This window comes from Microtus ochrogaster, chromosome 21, assembly GCF_000317375.1.
Source record: "Microtus ochrogaster isolate Prairie Vole_2 chromosome 21, MicOch1.0, whole genome shotgun sequence".
NCBI classification, from domain to species: Eukaryota; Metazoa; Chordata; class Mammalia; order Rodentia; family Cricetidae; genus Microtus; species Microtus ochrogaster.
In genome coordinates this window covers 47,332,217-47,350,420 of record NC_022022.1, presented here as the reverse complement: position 1 = coordinate 47,350,420, position 18,204 = coordinate 47,332,217, and the positions used below count along the sequence as shown (strand labels likewise).

The 18,204-nt window shown below is 42.0% G+C and overlaps 1 protein-coding gene across 2 annotated transcripts in view; it reads left to right on the top strand.

Moving 5' to 3' along the window:
* The window catches only part of Usp33 (ubiquitin specific peptidase 33), a 52,408-nt gene that overhangs the window by 17,656 nt on the left and 16,548 nt on the right, over positions 1-18,204 (top strand). The window contains exons 7-16 of one of the 2 annotated variants that reach the window (XM_005357478.3): positions 222-291; positions 4,338-4,451; positions 4,906-4,984; positions 6,717-7,131; positions 10,023-10,163; positions 13,371-13,483; positions 14,943-15,112; positions 15,232-15,302; positions 15,849-15,882; positions 17,943-17,988. In XM_005357478.3, the coding sequence (XP_005357535.1) occupies positions 222-291; positions 4,338-4,451; positions 4,906-4,984; positions 6,717-7,131; positions 10,023-10,163; positions 13,371-13,483; positions 14,943-15,112; positions 15,232-15,302; positions 15,849-15,882; positions 17,943-17,988 (1,253 nt within the window). Of the gene's footprint in view, positions 1-221; positions 292-4,337; positions 4,452-4,905; positions 4,985-6,716; positions 7,132-10,022; positions 10,164-13,370; positions 13,484-14,942; positions 15,113-15,207; positions 15,303-15,848; positions 15,883-17,942; positions 17,989-18,204 lie in introns of both variants that reach the window. The other variant, XM_005357477.3, reaches the window with a different exon arrangement.

The following is an 18,204-nucleotide window of genomic DNA, read 5'->3' as shown; positions in this document are numbered from 1 at the left end:
GTCCCCTCTGTGTGTATGTGCACGCGTGTGTGTGTGTGTTTGTGTGCACAAGGCATTGAGTTCAGGACTGTGTACACTGTAGGCACATGCTCTGCCAGTAAGCAGATTTTAACCCATTTCTTCTGTAGCTTAACTTTTGAAGTCATTCTCAATAAAAGCTCAGATATTTATGTCATTAATGCCTTCTTGAATGGTGACTTATAGTTGTTCTTTCTTCATAGGCCTTACAGGTCTAAAAAACATCGGAAATACTTGTTATATGAATGCAGCTCTCCAGGCTCTTTCTAACTGGTAAGTAGTGAGACCGATACAGATTTCTTAGCTTGTTGCTACAGTAGGTGACTAACTCCCAGAGCAGAGAGGCATGAACCTGGGTGAGGACACCTGCAGTCCCAGTGGGATTGCTGTGTATGCAACTAAGTTTGTTATGTTGTTTTTCTTTTGAGCGTGTCTTTTAGCCCAGGTTGGTCTGGAACACTATAGCTGAGGATAACCTTGAATTACAGGCATCTACAAACTTACCCAGAATATGCCTGCAGTTTTCTAAGGAGACGATCCTCATTTAGACTTCCAGGACTATGTCCTTGAGCAAAGTATTCGTGTTGCTTTTTGCAGAGCTTGGCTTTAAACTTAGGGTCTTAAGCCTGCTGCTCTACTGGATGATGTCTACGGCAAGTGTATTTTTGTACAGAAAACAAGGAGCCTACACTTATCAAATACTGAGATCATTTTTAGGTTAGAAACCTTATTAAAGTGTTTTAGATATTTCTGTGTGGGATCCTGTGAATAGAGCGGTTATTTTTCTCTCCTTATCTGTGGCATAGACTGAGTGATTATTATTGATGGCTTGAGTCAGGGTGGAATTTGGAACCAGTGACTGGCATTGTTGAAGCACAGCCTGAGTTTGTAAGCAGCAGCCTTGGGAAAGAGCTTAGCAACGAGAACCTGGAAAAACTCTGTGTGGCAGCACACATAGTAATTGAGAAGTGAGGCAGCACACATAGTAATTGAGAAGTGATTACATAGTTCCATGTGAGTCTACATTAAAATTGAAGTCTTTGGTGTGGTAGGAGACCACCAAAGTCCTTTTACTGCAGGGTAGTAATCTGTTTTATAGCACTGGTCGCCATGCAGATAGTGGATTGCAGGCGATTATAGAAAAATGTTTAATTTGGGAAAACAAGATTTGCAGTAGTCTAGGTAAGAATAATGGTGTCTTGCACAATCTTGGAGTGCATGTATTGGAGAAAGATAGTTTTTAGGAGAAGAGATGGTTGCTAGGATATGATTAAACAGGGAAAGGAGGAGATATGAATTAATAATAGAATCATATGATGAAGGAACTGTTTTAAGCTTAATTTTGTATTTTATGTGTGTAAGTGTTTTACTTACACTGTATGTCAGTACACCATGTTCATGCCTGGTTCCCACAGAGTCCAGAGAAGGACATTGGACCCCCAGGAACTAGAGGTGGTTCTGAGGTTCCATGTTGGGGCTAGGAATTAGAACTGGGTCCTCTGGAGAAGCAGCAAGGCTTCTTAACTGCTGACTCTGGGTTTCTTCTTCCTGTTCTCTTTCATATGCACAATGCTGATGGTAACAAGAATGTAGGAGATTGTAACAATAAAATAATAATAATAATAATAATAATTCAGGTTCACTTGAAAGTAAGATTTTGAGCATGTTAACTTTAAAATGTCATGACAACTGTCAGTTTGGGCATATAGATTCAGTTGAGATAAGATGACTGGAGGCTGATGTTATACGAATTTGGCCATCACTGGTATATTGGTAGGGATTCAGAATGATCCAAGAGAAGAGTGTATTTAAAAGAGAAGAAAAATCAAAGAATCAGAGCCATGGAGAACCAAGGTGCCATGGAGAAAGAGTACTAAGAGAAAACAAGTTGCACGAGAGGGATATGAGAAGAATACATTGGTTGATTTGTTTAGGAATGAGGGCAGCTGACATGGTGCATGTCTGCACTTAGTGTAAGCAGGAGGAGACTGAGGCAGAGTGGTCATGAGCATGAAGCCAGCTTCAGCTACATAGGACTCCCTCCGCCCCTCCCACCATTTCTTTCTCTTTTCCCATCTCTTCTTGCTCCTCAGCATCTCAGTCCTTCTCGGCCTGTTTCCATGCCTTCTTCCTTCCTTGTTTTCTTTTTTTTTTTTTTTTTTTTTCGAGACAGGGTTTCTCTGTGGCTTTGGATCCTGTCCTGGAACTAGCTCTGTAGACCAGGCTGGTCTCGAACTCACAGAGATCCGCCTGTCTCTGCCTCCCGAGTGCTGGGATTAAGGGCGTGCGCCACCACCGCCCGGCCTTGTTTTCTTCAGATAGGACCTCTATGTGTAGCTCAGGCTAGGCTTGGTCTCATGGTGTTCTTCCCGCTCCTGTCTCCTAAGTGCTGGAACTACAGGTTCGTGCAGCGACACCCAATTGCAAGACTCTCCTAAAAACGGAAACAAAAACAAAAAAGAGATTGGTGTTTGTGATTCAAGCGTTTTTATCCCAGCATTTAGAAAGCAGAGGTCTCCTTAGTGAGTTCCAGGTCAGCTAGAGTGACCTAGAAAGATCTTGACCTCAAAAGAACAATACTCAGTTTTATATGGAAAAACAAAAAGCCCAGGATAACTAAAACAGTCCTGTACAATAAAAGAACTTCTGGAGGTATCACCATCCCTGATTTCAAGCTCTACTGCAGAATTATAGTAATAAAAAAACACATGATATTGGCATAAAAACATACGTTGATCATGGAATTAAATCAAAGACCCAGATGTAAATCCATATACCTATGGACACCTGATTTTTAATAAAGAAGCCAGAAATATACAACGGATAAAAGATAGCATCTTCAACAAATGGTGCTGGTCTAACTGGATGTCTGCATGTAACAGAATGCAAATAGATAATTACCACCCTGCACAAAACTCAAGTCCAAGTAGATCAGAGACCTCAATATACAACCAGATACAGTGAACCTGACAGAAGAGAAAGTGAGGGACTGAACACATTGGCAAAGGAGACAGCTTCCTGAACAGAACACCAATCTTATAGGCACTAAGATCAACAATTAGTAAATCAAACCCCTTGAAACTGAAAAGCTTCTGTAAGGCAAAGGAAACCACCAAAAGGACAAAATGGCAGCCTACAGAATGGAAAAAGATTTTTACCAACCCCACATCCAGACAGAGGGCTGATTTCCAAAATATATAATGAACTCAGGAAACTAAATAATCAAAAACCTCAAATAATCCAATTAAAAATGGGTTACAGATTTAAACAGAATTCTCAGCAAAGGAATCTCAAATGGCTAAGAAACACTTAAAAAATGTTCAACATCCTTAGATATCAGGGAAATACAAATCAAAATGATTCTGAAATTCCATCTTAATGTTTGTCAGAATGGCTAAGATCAAAAACACAAATGACAGCTCATGCTGGGGAGGATATGAAGCAAAGGGAACACTCCTGATGGGAGTGCAATCTTGTACAGCCACTTTGGAAATCAATATAGCAGTTTCTCAGAAAATTGGGAACCGATTTACCTCAAGACCAGCTATACCAGTCTTGGGCATATAGTCAAAGGATGCGTCAGCCAAGCACAAGTACACTTGCTTAAACATGTTCATTGTGGCTTTAGTTATAATAGCCAGAACTTGCAAACAACCTAGGTATTCCTCAACAGATAAAGAATATGTGGCACATTTACACAATGGAGTATTGCTCAGCTGTTGGATAACATAACATGAAATTTGCAGGCAAATGGATAGAACTGGAAGAAATCATCCTGACTGAGGTAACCCAGTCAGAGTTAACAATAACACATGAGAAAGACAAACATGGTGTGTGCTCACTCGTCATTGGACATTGGCCATAGAGTAAAGGATAGCCATGCTACAATCCACAGACTCAGAGAGGCTGAGTGACATGCGGGGAAGGGAAAATAGAGTTCATGGGTGGATGGGGCAGGTGGGGCTGGGAACAGAAGGGATCATGTGGGGGAGAAGGAGGATGGAGTAGGAGCACTGAGAGAAATGCTTGGCATTGGGCATTTTGGGGACGAGGTGAAAACCCACTGCAGGGGAAACTCCCAGGAATCTATGATGGCGACCCCAGTGGAGACTCCTAACCAGCAACCAGGCAAGGCTTTTAGTAGAGGAATTGGGCCTCTGACTTGGTGGTTCCACACATGAGTGGTTTGGCTTATGAATGCAAAGGCTGACCACCAGACAGGTAGAGGTTGGCGTGTGCTGTTGGTTCACTGGGCAACTAGAAATGAGTGAGAATTCAGCTTTGATTCCACTCTAATATTTTCCTCTCTCTTAAACTAGTCCACCTTTGACGCAGTTCTTTCTTGATTGTGGAGGACTGGTTAGAACAGATAAGAAGCCAGCAATTTGTAAAAGTTATCTCAAGCTAATGACAGAATTGTGGCACAAGAGCAGGTATGTACTTACTATAATTATCTTTAAAAATCAATATATAAATATGGAAAGAGTGCAGATCTGTTTGGGGGGCTGAGAAAGTGTGGGAATGCGGTTTGACTTAGGTCAGGGGTTAGATTTGAAACTGAAATGCAGATGAGGCGCTGTGGCCATCAGTGTCAGCTGCTGATCCATGAGCTGCAGTTCCTCTCGCTGAGATGCGTGGTCGCGGTGCTGCAAAGCCTCCCCAGACTGTGGGCACGACAGGCAGAGTAGGCCTCGCCAGCTGCCTGTGTCCTGTGTCTACGCATAGTGGTAATATTGGTGATTATTTGATGTACTATGTTAATTTTCTTTTAGCACTGTTTAAAAGTTGTGTTTTTGAAAAAATACTGTGCACTGTGAGAGTAATAAAATTATAAAAAAATGAAAAGAAACCTACAAAAATCTCTATTTAAAACTGTTTCTTTTTAAGGCCGGGATCTGTTGTGCCTGCTAATCTGTTCCAGGGAATTAAAACTGTGAACCCAACTTTCCGAGGCTATTCTCAGCAGGTTAGTTATTCCTTTAAAGAGCCTTACTCTTTTTTTTATTTTTTATTTTTTTTATTTTTATGGTTTATTTAACTTTATTTTATGTGCATTGGTATGAAGTGTCAGATCCCCTGGAACTGATCTTCAGACAGTTGTGAGCTGCCATGTGGGTGCTGGGAATTGAACCCGGGTCCTCTGGAAGAGCAGTCAGTGCTCTTAACCACTGAGCCATCTCTCCAGCCCCAAGAGCCTTACTCTTTTTAAGGTTTATTTTATTTGTATGACTGTTTTGCCTGTGTGTATGTACGCATGTTCACTATGTGTGCCTGGTGCCGACAGAGGCCAGAAGATGGCACTAGATCTTCTGGACTGAAGTTACAGGGGCCCGTGAGCCTCATCATGTGGGTGCTGGGAACAGAACCCGGGTCCTCTGCAAGAACAAATGCTCTTAACTGCTGAGCCGTCTCTCCAGCCTCCACTTTAATAATCTTTGAAAGTAGAAAATGTTATTTTCCTTTGTTATTTCCCCATTTACCTTTCTGAGCATTGCTCCCTTGTGTCTGTAGAGTTGGGGCCTTGGTGACAGGGTCTTTTATAGCCCTGGCTGGTCTTGGCCTTTCTGTTTAGCTGGAGATGACCTTGGGTTCCTCCTCTTCTTTACTCGTGAGCTGGGGCTACAGAGGTGTCACACCACGCCTGGCTATGTGTTTTTGCATTTCTGTGGATCCAGTGAATGGCTGCAGGGCCTGCTGGATGCCAGGCATGTGTTTCACCACTGTGTTGCACCTTCTAACTCTGTGTCCTTTCCTGCTGTCATAGGGCAGCTTCAGTTATCATTGTTTATTTAGTACCTTGAGAATTTATAGCTGGTCCTTACACATTCCTCTTTTCTCAAACTATTACTTTTTTTCTACTAACTTTTCCCATATAAATTTCCGAATCTCTGGAGATTATAATCTAGTGCTGCGGGTAGTGGGCCAGGAACTTGTTTTATTTAACATTATTTGTGTGTGTGTGTGTGTGTGTGTGTGTGTGTGTGGTGCACGTGTAGCGAGCGAATGGTCATGCTTGATTGAGCCATCCTCGTAGCTCAGGAATCTATATTATCAACACGTTCTTAGGATTCATCAAGAATTTTTTTCTTTTTTCTTTTCCAGTTTTTTGAGACAGGTTTTCTCTGTGTAGCCCTGGCTACCCTGGAACTCACTCTATAGACCAGGCTAGTCTTGAACTCACAGAGATCCACCTGCCTCTGCCTCCCAAGTACTGGGATTATCCACTACTGCCCAATAAAGAGTTTTTCTTTAAGACACAATCCATGGATGGGAAAAGCTCTAACTTAAACCAACTTACATAATATTTATTATTTTTATTAATTTTTTTATTGATTTTTTTTATTGAGCTCTACATTTTTCTCTGCTCCCCTCCCTGCTTCTCTCCTCCCCTTCAGCCCTCTCCCAAGGTCCCCATGCTCCCGGTTTACTCAGGAGATCTTGTCTCTTTCTACTTCCCCATAATATTTATTTTAGGATGTATTTCTGAATTCCAGTTATCAGCTGAGGAAAATCCTTATTTTCTGTTTCATCCAGTTTCTTCCCAAAGCATTGCTTTGTTTGCCTTGCTTTTGGAATGCAGTGTGTTGCAGCTCTGCTGAGCGAGGGCTACGGATGTACAATTCTACCCGTGTCGTTCCTGTCGTAGGCTCCACAAGTGTTTGCTCTATACTCGTAATGTGGTTGTTGTTCATCTGCAGGATGCCCAGGAATTCCTTCGCTGTTTGATGGATCTGCTTCATGAGGAGTTGAAGGAGCAGGTCATGGAAATAGAGGAAGACCCTCAAACACTGACTTCTGAGGAAGCAGTGGAGGAGGAGAAGAGCCAGTCGGATGTGGATTTTCAGTCCTGCGAATCTTGCAGCAGCAGTGAGAAAGCGGAGAATGAGAACGGCTCCAAAGGCTTCACTGAGGACAGCAGTGAGACCACGATGCTCATCCAGGATGCTGACGACCTGGAGATGGCCAAGGACTGGCAGAAAGAGAAGATGTGCAACAAGATCAATAAAACAGAGTCTGAAGTAGAACTGGATAAAGATAGAGACACTGTATGTGACGCAGTTGACCTGAACAGCCAGGAGACTGTCAAAGTGCAGATACATGGCAGAGCTTCAGGTGACAAGTTAATAATCAGATTGTGAGATAATAGTATTTCCTGAGCAGGGGGAGAGTGCTTACCTAACTGTCACTTTTGAAACAACTCGTTTATTTTTAGGCAGGATCTCAGTGTGTACCCCTGGCTGGCCTGGGACTTTACTGTGTAGTCCAGGTTATCCTTAAACACATCCACCTACCTCTTGAATGCTGAGACTAAAGGGGAGTGCTATCATGCCTTACTTTGGGGATCTTTAGCTAATAGACTTGAAGTTTAATGCTGTCCATTTTAAGTGTTGAAATCATAAAATTATGAAACTAAAAGTAAGATAGTTTTGTGGATCATTTACTTAGGAATTCTTTTTTTTTTTTTAAGCAAGGGCTCATCAGAATTCCTTTATATGGTTACACAGTAATCTAAAAAATTAGTCCCCTTGGAATTATCTCTTTTATTTCTGTTGCCATCCTGGCAAAAAGAAAAACTCAATTTTTCTTTTCCTTTCTTGCCAGGTAAGGGCATCAGATCCCGCTACAGATGGTTGTGAGCCACCATGTGGTTGCTGGGAATTGAACTCAGGACTCTGAAAGGGCAGCCACTGCTCTTAACTGCTGAGCCATCTCTCCAGTGCCCAACCCAAATTTTCTAATCGTGCATGTTATTGCATTCCAATAGTTATCACTGTAGACATAGCCAATATGTACACGAACTTTGTTAGGATATATTATATCATGATATTAGACAGTGTTCCTTTGAGAAAGGGCAAATACCCAACTGAAAGAAAGTAGTTTAGTTGCTTTATATACCATATTTATCTCTTTATACCTTGATGTGGCATTGGCTAATCTAAATTCTGTAAACTTAGATGATTAGGAAATCAGATGATGTGACTCAGTGGTGAAGAAGTAACACAAAGTTCATCTCTGTAGCAGCTGGAGAGGACTAGTAAGCAGTTCCAAGTATCGGAGTGCACTGAAGGTCTTTCTTGAACAGCGTCTCCTTAGCGTAGGAATACTGCCTTGTGCCTTCTAGCTGGGAAACCCAGGAGTGCTTAGAGTCTTTACAGACTCGCTGTGGGTAGAAGTTCTCCAGTCAGTAAATGCCTGAATGTCAGTTCTGATAACCAGACTTCCTGTCAAGAGCCAAAGGGAAGCATAATTGAGGGACAGACTGCTCCTTTATTGCTGGCGTGTAGGTTTGTTCTTAACACAGTAACTAGATAATGCACTAAAGTAGGTGTGACCATTTCATGTTTTAGATCCTGGGGGGAAAACTATGACCAAGATTGTGTAGTGCACAGGACCTGAACAGAAACGCTCACTACCCTCTGAAGCCTTTCTGCTTCTCTTTAGGAAGTCCAGAACAAGGCTTTCACCACTAACATTTTGCTGTCTTCTTTAGTCATAGTTGACGTGTTTTATTATTATTACTATTATTAAATTTATATTTTTTGTGAATGAGTGTTTTGGCTACATGTATGCTTCTGTACTACATGTATGCCTGGTGTGCAGTGAAGCCAGAAGAGGTTGTCAGATTCCCCGGGACTAGAGTGATGGATGGTTTTAAGTTACCGCCATTTGGATTCTGGGAACTGAACCTGGATTCTCTGCAAGAGCAGCAAGTGCTCTTACTGCTGAGCCTGTCCTCCAGCCCATGGTTGATATCTTCATCGACAGCTTTCCTTCTGCCTCTCTGTTTGCACAGTCATTCACCACAGCTCCTTGTGTTGGGAGATGGATATGCGAGGCACCAAGACTCTAGCAACACTGTCCGTGTAGCAGCCGCCAGAGCTCCTCGCTTGGTGCCTCATGTAGTTAATTTCCAAAGAGATAGTGTCCTGAGAGTTAGGTCTCATTTTCATTACTGTAAAAATAAATATGATTAACTTATACCTGAATTTCTTTTTAAAAAGATTGTTTATGCGTATATGTGTTTGCACAGTGTACCACATGTGTGCAGGATCCCACAGAGGCCAGAACTGGGCATATGATCTCTTGGAACTGAAGTTACAGGCAGTTGTGAGCTGCCATGTAGGTGCTGGGAACCGAACCTCTGTCCTCTGTAAGAGCAGTAAGCACTTGTATTCACTGAGCCACTTCTCCAGCTCCCAATGCCTAAGTTGCTTGTTTGGTTTTCATTACTGAGTTTATTTGGGACAATAGTCTTTTCTCTCACTTAAACAATCCTTGGGCTGAGGGAGCAGGGTCAGTGGTGGAACATTTACTTAGCATTTTTTGAGGTCTTGGGTTACTTTCCCAGCATAGTGAAAAAAATAAATAAATACAAACAACGTGGGTGGAGCTACTGAGATGGGTGGCTCACAGTTGTCTGTATCTCCAGCTCTCCTGGCATCCAGTGGCATCTACACTCAAATGTATGTATTCACACAGAGACACAGGCACACAAAATTTGAAGAAATGTCTTACAAAGACTTAGGAAGCAGACATGGCAGTACATGCCTTTAGTCCCAGCTTTTGTGAGGTAAAGGTGAAGGGTCAGGTGGACTATGACCTCATCCCTGGCTTTGTAGAGTACCCAGCCCGAGCTACATGAGACCTGTGTTAAGAAAACAAATGATTCCTTTTGTAACTCGTGGGTAGATTTTTAGAAATTTTACTAAATTTGGGAAGTGTGATTGTCTTTGGTTTTGTATCACACTACTTGCTGCTGATTGACTATAGCAGTAATGTGTTAGACATTAATTGAATACCTAGGTGGGAAAATCACTGTTACTTTGCTTAGCAAACACTTTGTTAGTATTTCACTTGGCATTTGTTAACATAGACTGTCTTCAGTATATCAAATTAAGGAGTCTTTCCATTAGTTAGCATTATTGCTCACATGGAATAAAACTGCTTAATAGTTTTATTTATAATTTTAATTGAAGGTAATAATAAAAATTTAAATATTACAGAATATATCACTGACGTCCATTTGAACGACCTGTCCACATCACAGAGTCTTCCATCCAACGAAAGCGTTAATACACGTTTATCAGCAAGCCCGCCTAAGTCAGGCAGCCTGTGGCCGGGACTGACACCTCCACACAAAAAAGGTGAGAGAATTCCTTCACTCCAGTTCCTCAGTTTAAACTGCTGATTCCGATGTTGGTAGAGGAATATGAAATATGTGATCTCTTAAAGTTGATAGAATTACACAACCACCATTAGAATTTTTTATGTGTGGTTCTCTGCATTAAACCTTTCTCTTAAAGTTTAATAGTGCATTTTAATATTGTATGTGCATAAGTCTTTTCCTGTATGTGTGTATGTGCACCACGTGTGTCCCTGGGCACGGAGGTGAGAGGAGGGCATCTGCTCACCTGAAGCTGAAGCGTACGGTTGCAAGCCATTATCTGGACCAAGCCTGGGTCCCCTGTAAGAGCATCAAGTGCATGTAACTGCTGAGCCTTCCCAGCCCTCTTAAGTCACCTTTTCTGTGTCTTTTAACCCATTCTGTCCTACAATTTCTAATCAGGTTATCGCCCTCCCCCAAGGCCGATGGACCCCTGACGCCTGCCACTCCTGTTGTCCCCTTTCCCAGAATGCCCTGTAAATGATACTACACAGTAGGTAGGCTTAGGAAATAGCCTTAAAAAATGTAGCATAATGTATTTAAGAATTGACTGCATTATTTCATATCTGAATATTTTTTTCCCTACCAAGTCGCGTTTCAATTGTAACCCCAAAGCTCTGTTTATTCTTCATCAAGGGATTTTTGAATTGTTACAGCTTTTGGCAATTATGAACAATACCACTGTAGATACTTGTGTATAGTTTTTATATGATCCTTAAGTTTTTGTTTGTTAGAGATAAGGTCTGAGGATTGTATTTCCTGGGTTTTATGTTCATTTTATACTCAGTGCTATACTTAGCTGCCCGTCTTCCTGTCTGTACCATTCTGCACTGCCACCTGCTTTATATCAGAATGTTAGCATTATAAAGTGTTAAACTATAAAACTTAGAGAGGGCCCCATGTGGTAGTGCATGCCTTTAGTCCCAGCACTCGGAGGAAGGTTATCTCCGTGGATTCGAATCCGAGGACAGCATGATCTAAATAGGCGAGTCTAGAGCACTCAGGGCTACGCAACGAAAACCCAAACAAACAAACAAGCGAACAGAAAAACATAGTTGAAGGTCTTAGAGACATTCTTTTTTTTTTTTTTTTTAAATATTTATTATATATACAATGTTCTGTCTGTCTGTATGCCTGCAGGCCAGAAGAGGGCACCAGACCTCATTCCAGATGGTTGTGAGCCACCATGTGGTTGCTGGGAATTGAACTCAGGACCTTTGGAAGAGCAGGCAATGCTCTTAACCACTGAGCTATCTCTCCAGCCCCAGAGACATTCTTACAGACATGAAAACACGGGCCAGCGAGGTGGGCCAGTGGATCACAGTCTCGCTGTATAAGCATGGCAACCGCAGTTTGAGTCACAGAACCCACAATAAAGGGAAGAACTGTCTTCCCTGAGTTGTCTTCTGATCTCCATATTTCACCTGCATCTACTCTGCCCCCCCATACAAAACAAAAACCACCATCTAGGGCTGGGGAGATGGCTCAGCGGTTAAGAGCATTGCCTGCTCTTCCAAAGGTCCTGAGTTCAATTCCCAGCCACCACATGGTGGCTCACAACCATCTGTAATGAGATCTGGTGCTCTCTTCAGGCCTGCAGACATACAGACAGAATATTGTATACATAAGAAATAAATATTAAAAAAAAAACAAAACCACCATCTATGAAAGAACTAAAAAGTCTTGGCAAAGGACCTTGTTAAGATTTTTTTAAAAAGGGGAGCATAAGATTAGAAAGAGATATTTGTATCCAGAAGAATGTGTATAACTGACCTCACTAACAGAACCCTTTTTTCATATGAGCCCCAATGCAAAACAAGCAAGTACAGTTGGGACTGTTCTGAGGGTGCTGTTCAGGCTGGGCCCTCCTGTCTCACCTTACATTTTTACCATGGCTCTCCCATCTTCGTCCCCTTCCTCTGACGTGAGCATAGATATCCCAGTGATGGGGGCTAACTCCTTATTTTGCATATGGAACAAATGAGTAAACTATTATGCTGTTTAATATTAACTAATTTCAGATTGTTTTCATATTCCCCTCTTTACATTTTATGTGGCCAAGAATCATAAATACTTTAAAGCCAGCTTAAGCCTTATTTGATTTTTGATTGGCTTCTTTAAGTAGTGATTTTTTTTAAAAAATGTATTTTTACTATTATTCATGTATGTGTTTTTCTGTGTATACATGCTATATGTGTTTGGATACTTATGGAAGCTGGAAGCGGATATAGGATCCCCTGGTGCTAAAATTGCAAGTAGATGCCTTATGTAGGTGCTGGTCCTCTGGAAGAGCACAGTGAGCCATCTCTCCAGCCCTAAAGTAATGCTCTTGGATGGCATTTTCAATTTTTCTTTAGTATAGTAATTAAAATTTTTCTTTATGTGTAGTTTTTTTTTTTTTTTTTTTTTTTTTGCTTTTTCGAGACAGGGTTTCTCTGAGGCTTTGGAGCCTGTCCTGGAACTAGCTCTGCAGACCAGGCTGGTCTCAAACTCACAGAGATCCACCGGCCTCTGCCTCCCGAGTGCTGGGATTAAAGGCGTGCGCCACCATCGCCCGGCTTTATGTGTGTTTGTGTGCATGTGTGTCTATGCACGTACCACAGCATACTTTAGAGGTCAGAGGACATCTTGTTCATTTTCTCCTTAGATCATGTGGGTCTTGAGGGTCAAACTCAGGTCTGAGGCCATACAGGAAGCATTTCTACCTGCTGAGCATCTTGCAGGCTGAGTAACTTCTACTGTTAAAAGATTCTAAAAATGCTGGAGGGCCCAGTGGCTAAGATTGTATATAGGGTTCAGGACCCAACAGTTAATTCGGGTAGCTGTCAACCGTTTCTGACTCCAGCTCAGGGAATCCAGTGTCCTCTTCTGGCTTCCATGGGCACCCGCATGCACATACACACTGACATAGTATACACATTCATAAATAAATAACCCGTAGAAAGGAAGAGATTCTCGAGGAAGCCAGGCGTGGCAGCGGGTGTGGCAGCACTCTCTAACCCTGTGTCAGGCAGTGGAAGCCAGGGATCCAGGATTCAGGGTCAGTCATAGTGTCATAGGGAATTTGAGGCCAATCTATACTATATAAGATCCTGTCTCAAAAAACAAAATCCAAGACAATGCAAAAATATTTTAGAGAAAAATATTCAAGGAACTAATAGTTCTTTTTATGTTCTTTTAATTCTAGCTCAGTCTGCATCTCCAAAGAGAAAAAAGCAGCATAAGAAATACAGAAGTGTCATTTCTGACATATTCGATGGAACCATCATTAGTTCAGTACAGTGTCTGACGTGCGACAGGGTGAGTAGGAGGGAACCGTAGCACACAGCATATTCCCGTCAAATGGCTTTAAGAATCTGAAGAAGTCAAAGAGTTAAATGGCCATTGCAGACCATGCATACATGTCTGGTGTGTGTCAGTCATAGATGGGAGGGATGAGACAAGTCCTTTGGAAAGGTCCTTAGCTCTCGGTCTCTTTTGGTTGCATAGAAAGGTGAGAAGTTGCTTGGCAACAAGGTAGTTAACAGTGCTTGTTCTCTGAAGGCTGATGAATTTAGGTGTGTCTGGAAACGGTTGTGTTCACAAGGAAAGGCAATAAGTGTGTCTTACATTTGGTTTTGTAGGCAGCTTGTAAAGACATAGGTGCTTCAATAATAAAGATAATGCCAGATTCACAAACACAAGAAAAAAAACTGACAGACGTCCGTGCCTGAAACATAAATTAAAATTATTGTGAGGGTTTGACTAACACCTGCTCTTTGGAAATCCTTTGTTCTCACTTCAGTGCGGGGTGTGTATGTTTGATTAATGAAATACTGTCTCAGAAGCAAGAGAAATAAGGTTTCCATTATTGTGTCGGAATGTTTTTTTAAAATATTTATTTTATTTATTTATATGTATACAATATTCTATCTGTGTGTATGTCTGCAGGCCGGAAGAGGGCACCAGACCTCTTTACAGATGGTTGTGAGCCACCATGTGGTTGCCGGGAATTGAACTCAGGACCTTTGGAAGAGCAGGCAATACTCTTAACCACTGAGCCATCTCTCCAGCCCCTTGTGTCGGAATGTTAAGTCAAATGGAAGGTGTAGACAGTGTATTACCCAAGTGTTTTTACTTGCGGTGTGTGGGTAGTGCTGCAGCTAAGGACGGACTGCATGTGACTGTCATGTAGTGAGAGCCTGTCTCCAAAGGCATTGTAGTCATCTAAGTGTGTGCATTTACACTCCATAGTCGCCTGAAGCCGTGTATCTCCCATGGTTCATCCCTGCTGTTAATGCTGGTCCATGGCAGGGCTGGTTTTCTCTTCACCCTCTTTTAAACAACATTTAAGACTATTTTCAACCTGCAGTTTCTGTACTTAGGAGGCTGAGGCAAGAGAATGACTTGACACATTTGAGAACCTCATGGGTCATAAAGCATATAATAAAACCCAGTCCTGCGTGTCCCCCTTCCCCACGCTCAAAGAATCTGCGTGCCAGTCTTCAGTAGCCAGGTGGCTGGATTTGCTGTGCTTTTTAACACTGTGACATCTATGATCCATAGATAGAAATACCAGTGGCTTATATGAAGATTACATTTAAAACAGCACCTGGTACAAAGCAAGCCAAGCTCTTTTCTGTCTGTAGCATTCTAAAAGCAATATGCTTGTTGTTTATATTTGCTTATTATAATAACTTGTTTTCATCTTTGGAAGAAATCTAATCTTATAAATAATTGTGCTGGGTTCTTTCCATCCATTAAAACCAAACACTTGCAGGTGTCTGTAACCCTCGAGACCTTTCAGGATCTGTCCTTGCCGATTCCTGGCAAGGAAGACCTGGCCAAGCTGCACTCCTCCAGCCACCCCACCATAGTCAAAGCAGGCTCGTGTGGTGAAGCATACGCGCCACAGGGCTGGATAGCTTTCTTCATGGAGTATGTGAAGAGGTGTGTATTTGCTTTCTTTGCCTTGACTGACTGTTGGCTGCTGCTTCTGCTGTACTAGCAGAACACTTCCTTTTTCTTCTTCAATGATGTTTCAGGTTTGTTGTCTCATGTGTCCCTAGCTGGTTTTGGGGTCCAGTAGTAACCTTGCAAGATTGTCTTGCTGCCTTCTTCGCCAGAGATGAACTTAAAGGTAAGAACTGTAATCACGTTTGTGACTGGTTTTGTAGGGAAGCTAAGGCTGAGGTTTTGGGCAGCTTCAGCAGGACTTGCTTGTATGTGCATTGGGGACCTTCCACAGCAGTGGAGATGCAATGAGAATTTATATACATTTCTCTAATACAAATGACAGACTTTGAAGTTCTGTGGTTCAGAGAAGGGAGAACTTATGAAGACAAGGGATGTCAGATATGTCTTGAGTTGTTTTTACATCTTCAGCTTCTCTGAAGGGCCTCCATTTTTCTTGTGTGTTGAGCATCATGCTTGGACATATCACATGTACAGCAGATGTCAGTCTGGGCATAGCACAGACTACCAATAAATTCTGTTCAGTGAATAAAAGCAGAGACTGTTTCCTGAGCTAGTGTGTCAGACTGAGAGGAGAGGGAGGGTGGTAATGGTAGGGAAATGAGCATAACGAGTTCACTGTCGCTGTGCTGTGAAGTCCACGTTGGGCACATCCGGGAACTGAGAGGAGTTTGCTGCAGTTAGATAGTGACTAGGTCTGCTCTGTTTGCAGGTGACAATATGTACAGTTGTGAAAAATGCAAAAAGTAAGTAACATTGCTTTTGGCTTTGTATTTTGTATTTTTCTTGGTTATCTGAACTGGGCACATTGGAGTTATACTTGATGCTATGTCTAGAAAATTCTAGGCCAGAAAGCCTTCCTCCAAAAATAAGAGACTGATTATTTTAATAAAATATGTTTAAGGTAAATCTTTAAGTAGTCTGATGTAAGATGCTATTAAATGTATGGATTTTGATGAATGAAGTTAAGTTTGTGAGTTTGCATTAACTATATTATAAACAAAGTGACTCTTTTGAATTGCCATGGTAACTGGTGTCATGCAAGAAGGTTTGCTATTATGGGGCAGAACAACAGGATGGCTAAGTCTCATTTTGTTCATATCTGCTACCAGCTTCTTTTCTGTCTCGTAATAATCTTGACTTTTAAAAACCCTTTTTTGGACTGGGTGTGGTGGTACTCACCTTTTGATTCCAACACAAGGACCTGCCAGCTTGGTCTAGGTAGTGTGTTCTAGGCCAGCCAGAAGTTAACAACTACAGAAAACAAAGTAAACACCTCTTGATGATGTCAGAAAATGTGAGTAGAAGTTTGATAAAGAAAGACAAGTATTTTTGGTGTAGAGAGAATTGGAAAAATTTTCTGAATCTCTATAATAGAAAAAAGGAACTCCTAAGAAAAGCTGGAATCTTTATTTTTAATTTTTATTTTATGTGTATGACTACTATGCCTGCATGTGTGTATGTGCAGCAAGTATGTGCCCAGTGCCCATGGAGGTCACAGGGGGGCACTATATCCCTGAAATTGGAATGTGGGTGCTGGGAACTGAACCCCCGTCTCCTGCAAGAGCAGCACATGCTCTTAACTGCTGAGCACCTCTCCAGCCCTTCACAGACGGAGAAGCTGCTGCAGCCACAGCGGATGTTAGCCTGCAGCTGTTGGAGTGCAGCATTGTTAGCCAGTCATGCAACCACTAACGAATCGATCCCTCTCTCACTACGCAGAAAGGGCCTTGCCTAGTTTTACAGCTGAAAAGAAGCTGAGTCTAGGAAGGTATCTCCCCATGAAGCCAGACGTGCCAGCTAGAGGAAACAGCAGTGAGGGGAAGAACCAGTGTTCGCCCCAGATCCCCAGTGCAGATCGGACAAGTGGTCATTGATATTGGTTAATTATTATAATCTTTGGCTCAAAATTTTCTCCAATATTTAAGAGTAAAGGTTTCTAGTCTAAGTGTGATATTTATGTATTATGTCATGGGCCTGATGTGGTAATGCACGCCTTTAATCCCAGCTCTTAGGAAGCAGAGGCAGGTGGATCTCTGTCAGTTTGAGGCCAGCCTAGTCTACAGAGTGAGTTACAGGAATGCCAGGGCTATAGAGAGAGAACCTGTCTCAAAACACCTGAAATGAAAAGAGATAATAAAGGTTTTCAAGCCAGGTGTGTGGTAAATGCTGGTATTTTAGCACTGAGACAGGAGGATTATAAATGTGAGACTTTGTCTCTAAAACAAGATAAAAAGAATAACTATATGACCCTGAACTACTGACCTCGAAGAGCTGGAGTTTGCACTGTGCAGTATCTGCATGTTATAAAAGTGTAGACAGTGTCCCACTTCCGTGCTGTGCTTTTAAAAGCAGGAGCTCATGTATCCCAGGCTGCCTTCAAGCTTCTTAATGGAGCCGCAGGCTGACCCAGAGTGTCTGATTTTCCTGCTCTACCTCCCAAGTACTGAAACTATAGGCATGCGCTTCCCCGCATGATCTGTGTAGTGCTGTGGATGGAACCTGAGGTCTGTGCGTGCTAGGCGAGCATGCCACATACTAGTCTCTGATGGAACCTGAGGTCTGTGCGTGCTAGGTGAGTCAAAGCATTGCACAGTGATTTTTAGCTCTTTATTACTATCTTGGTATAAGTTATTTTTTATGATAAGGGGCATTTTATTGTTAGGGTATTTAGTGTATAAATATGTACATAACTCTGGATATGCTACTCTGATAACTTTTTTCTTGACATTTTCTGCAAGATTTTTGTGGTCCACTTGAATGTAATAAATGTTTTGTAGATTAATTAGGTTTTTTTTTCCTTTAGGTTGAGGAATGGAGTAAAGTTTTGTAAAGTACAGAAGTTTCCTGAGGTATGACTTCTTTTTTACTCATTCATAAAATGTGGTCATGCATTAACGTCACACACTGTAGTAACTCGGCATGGCTGAAGCATCATGTGTACCCTTAGGATTCATGTTAGGAGGCTGGGTTAAATATATGAGCACCTTTTAAGAGTGTGCTGCTGAACATGTCACCAGACATTGCGGGGTACACTAACACCCCTTCACAGTGTGCTCCTGAACATG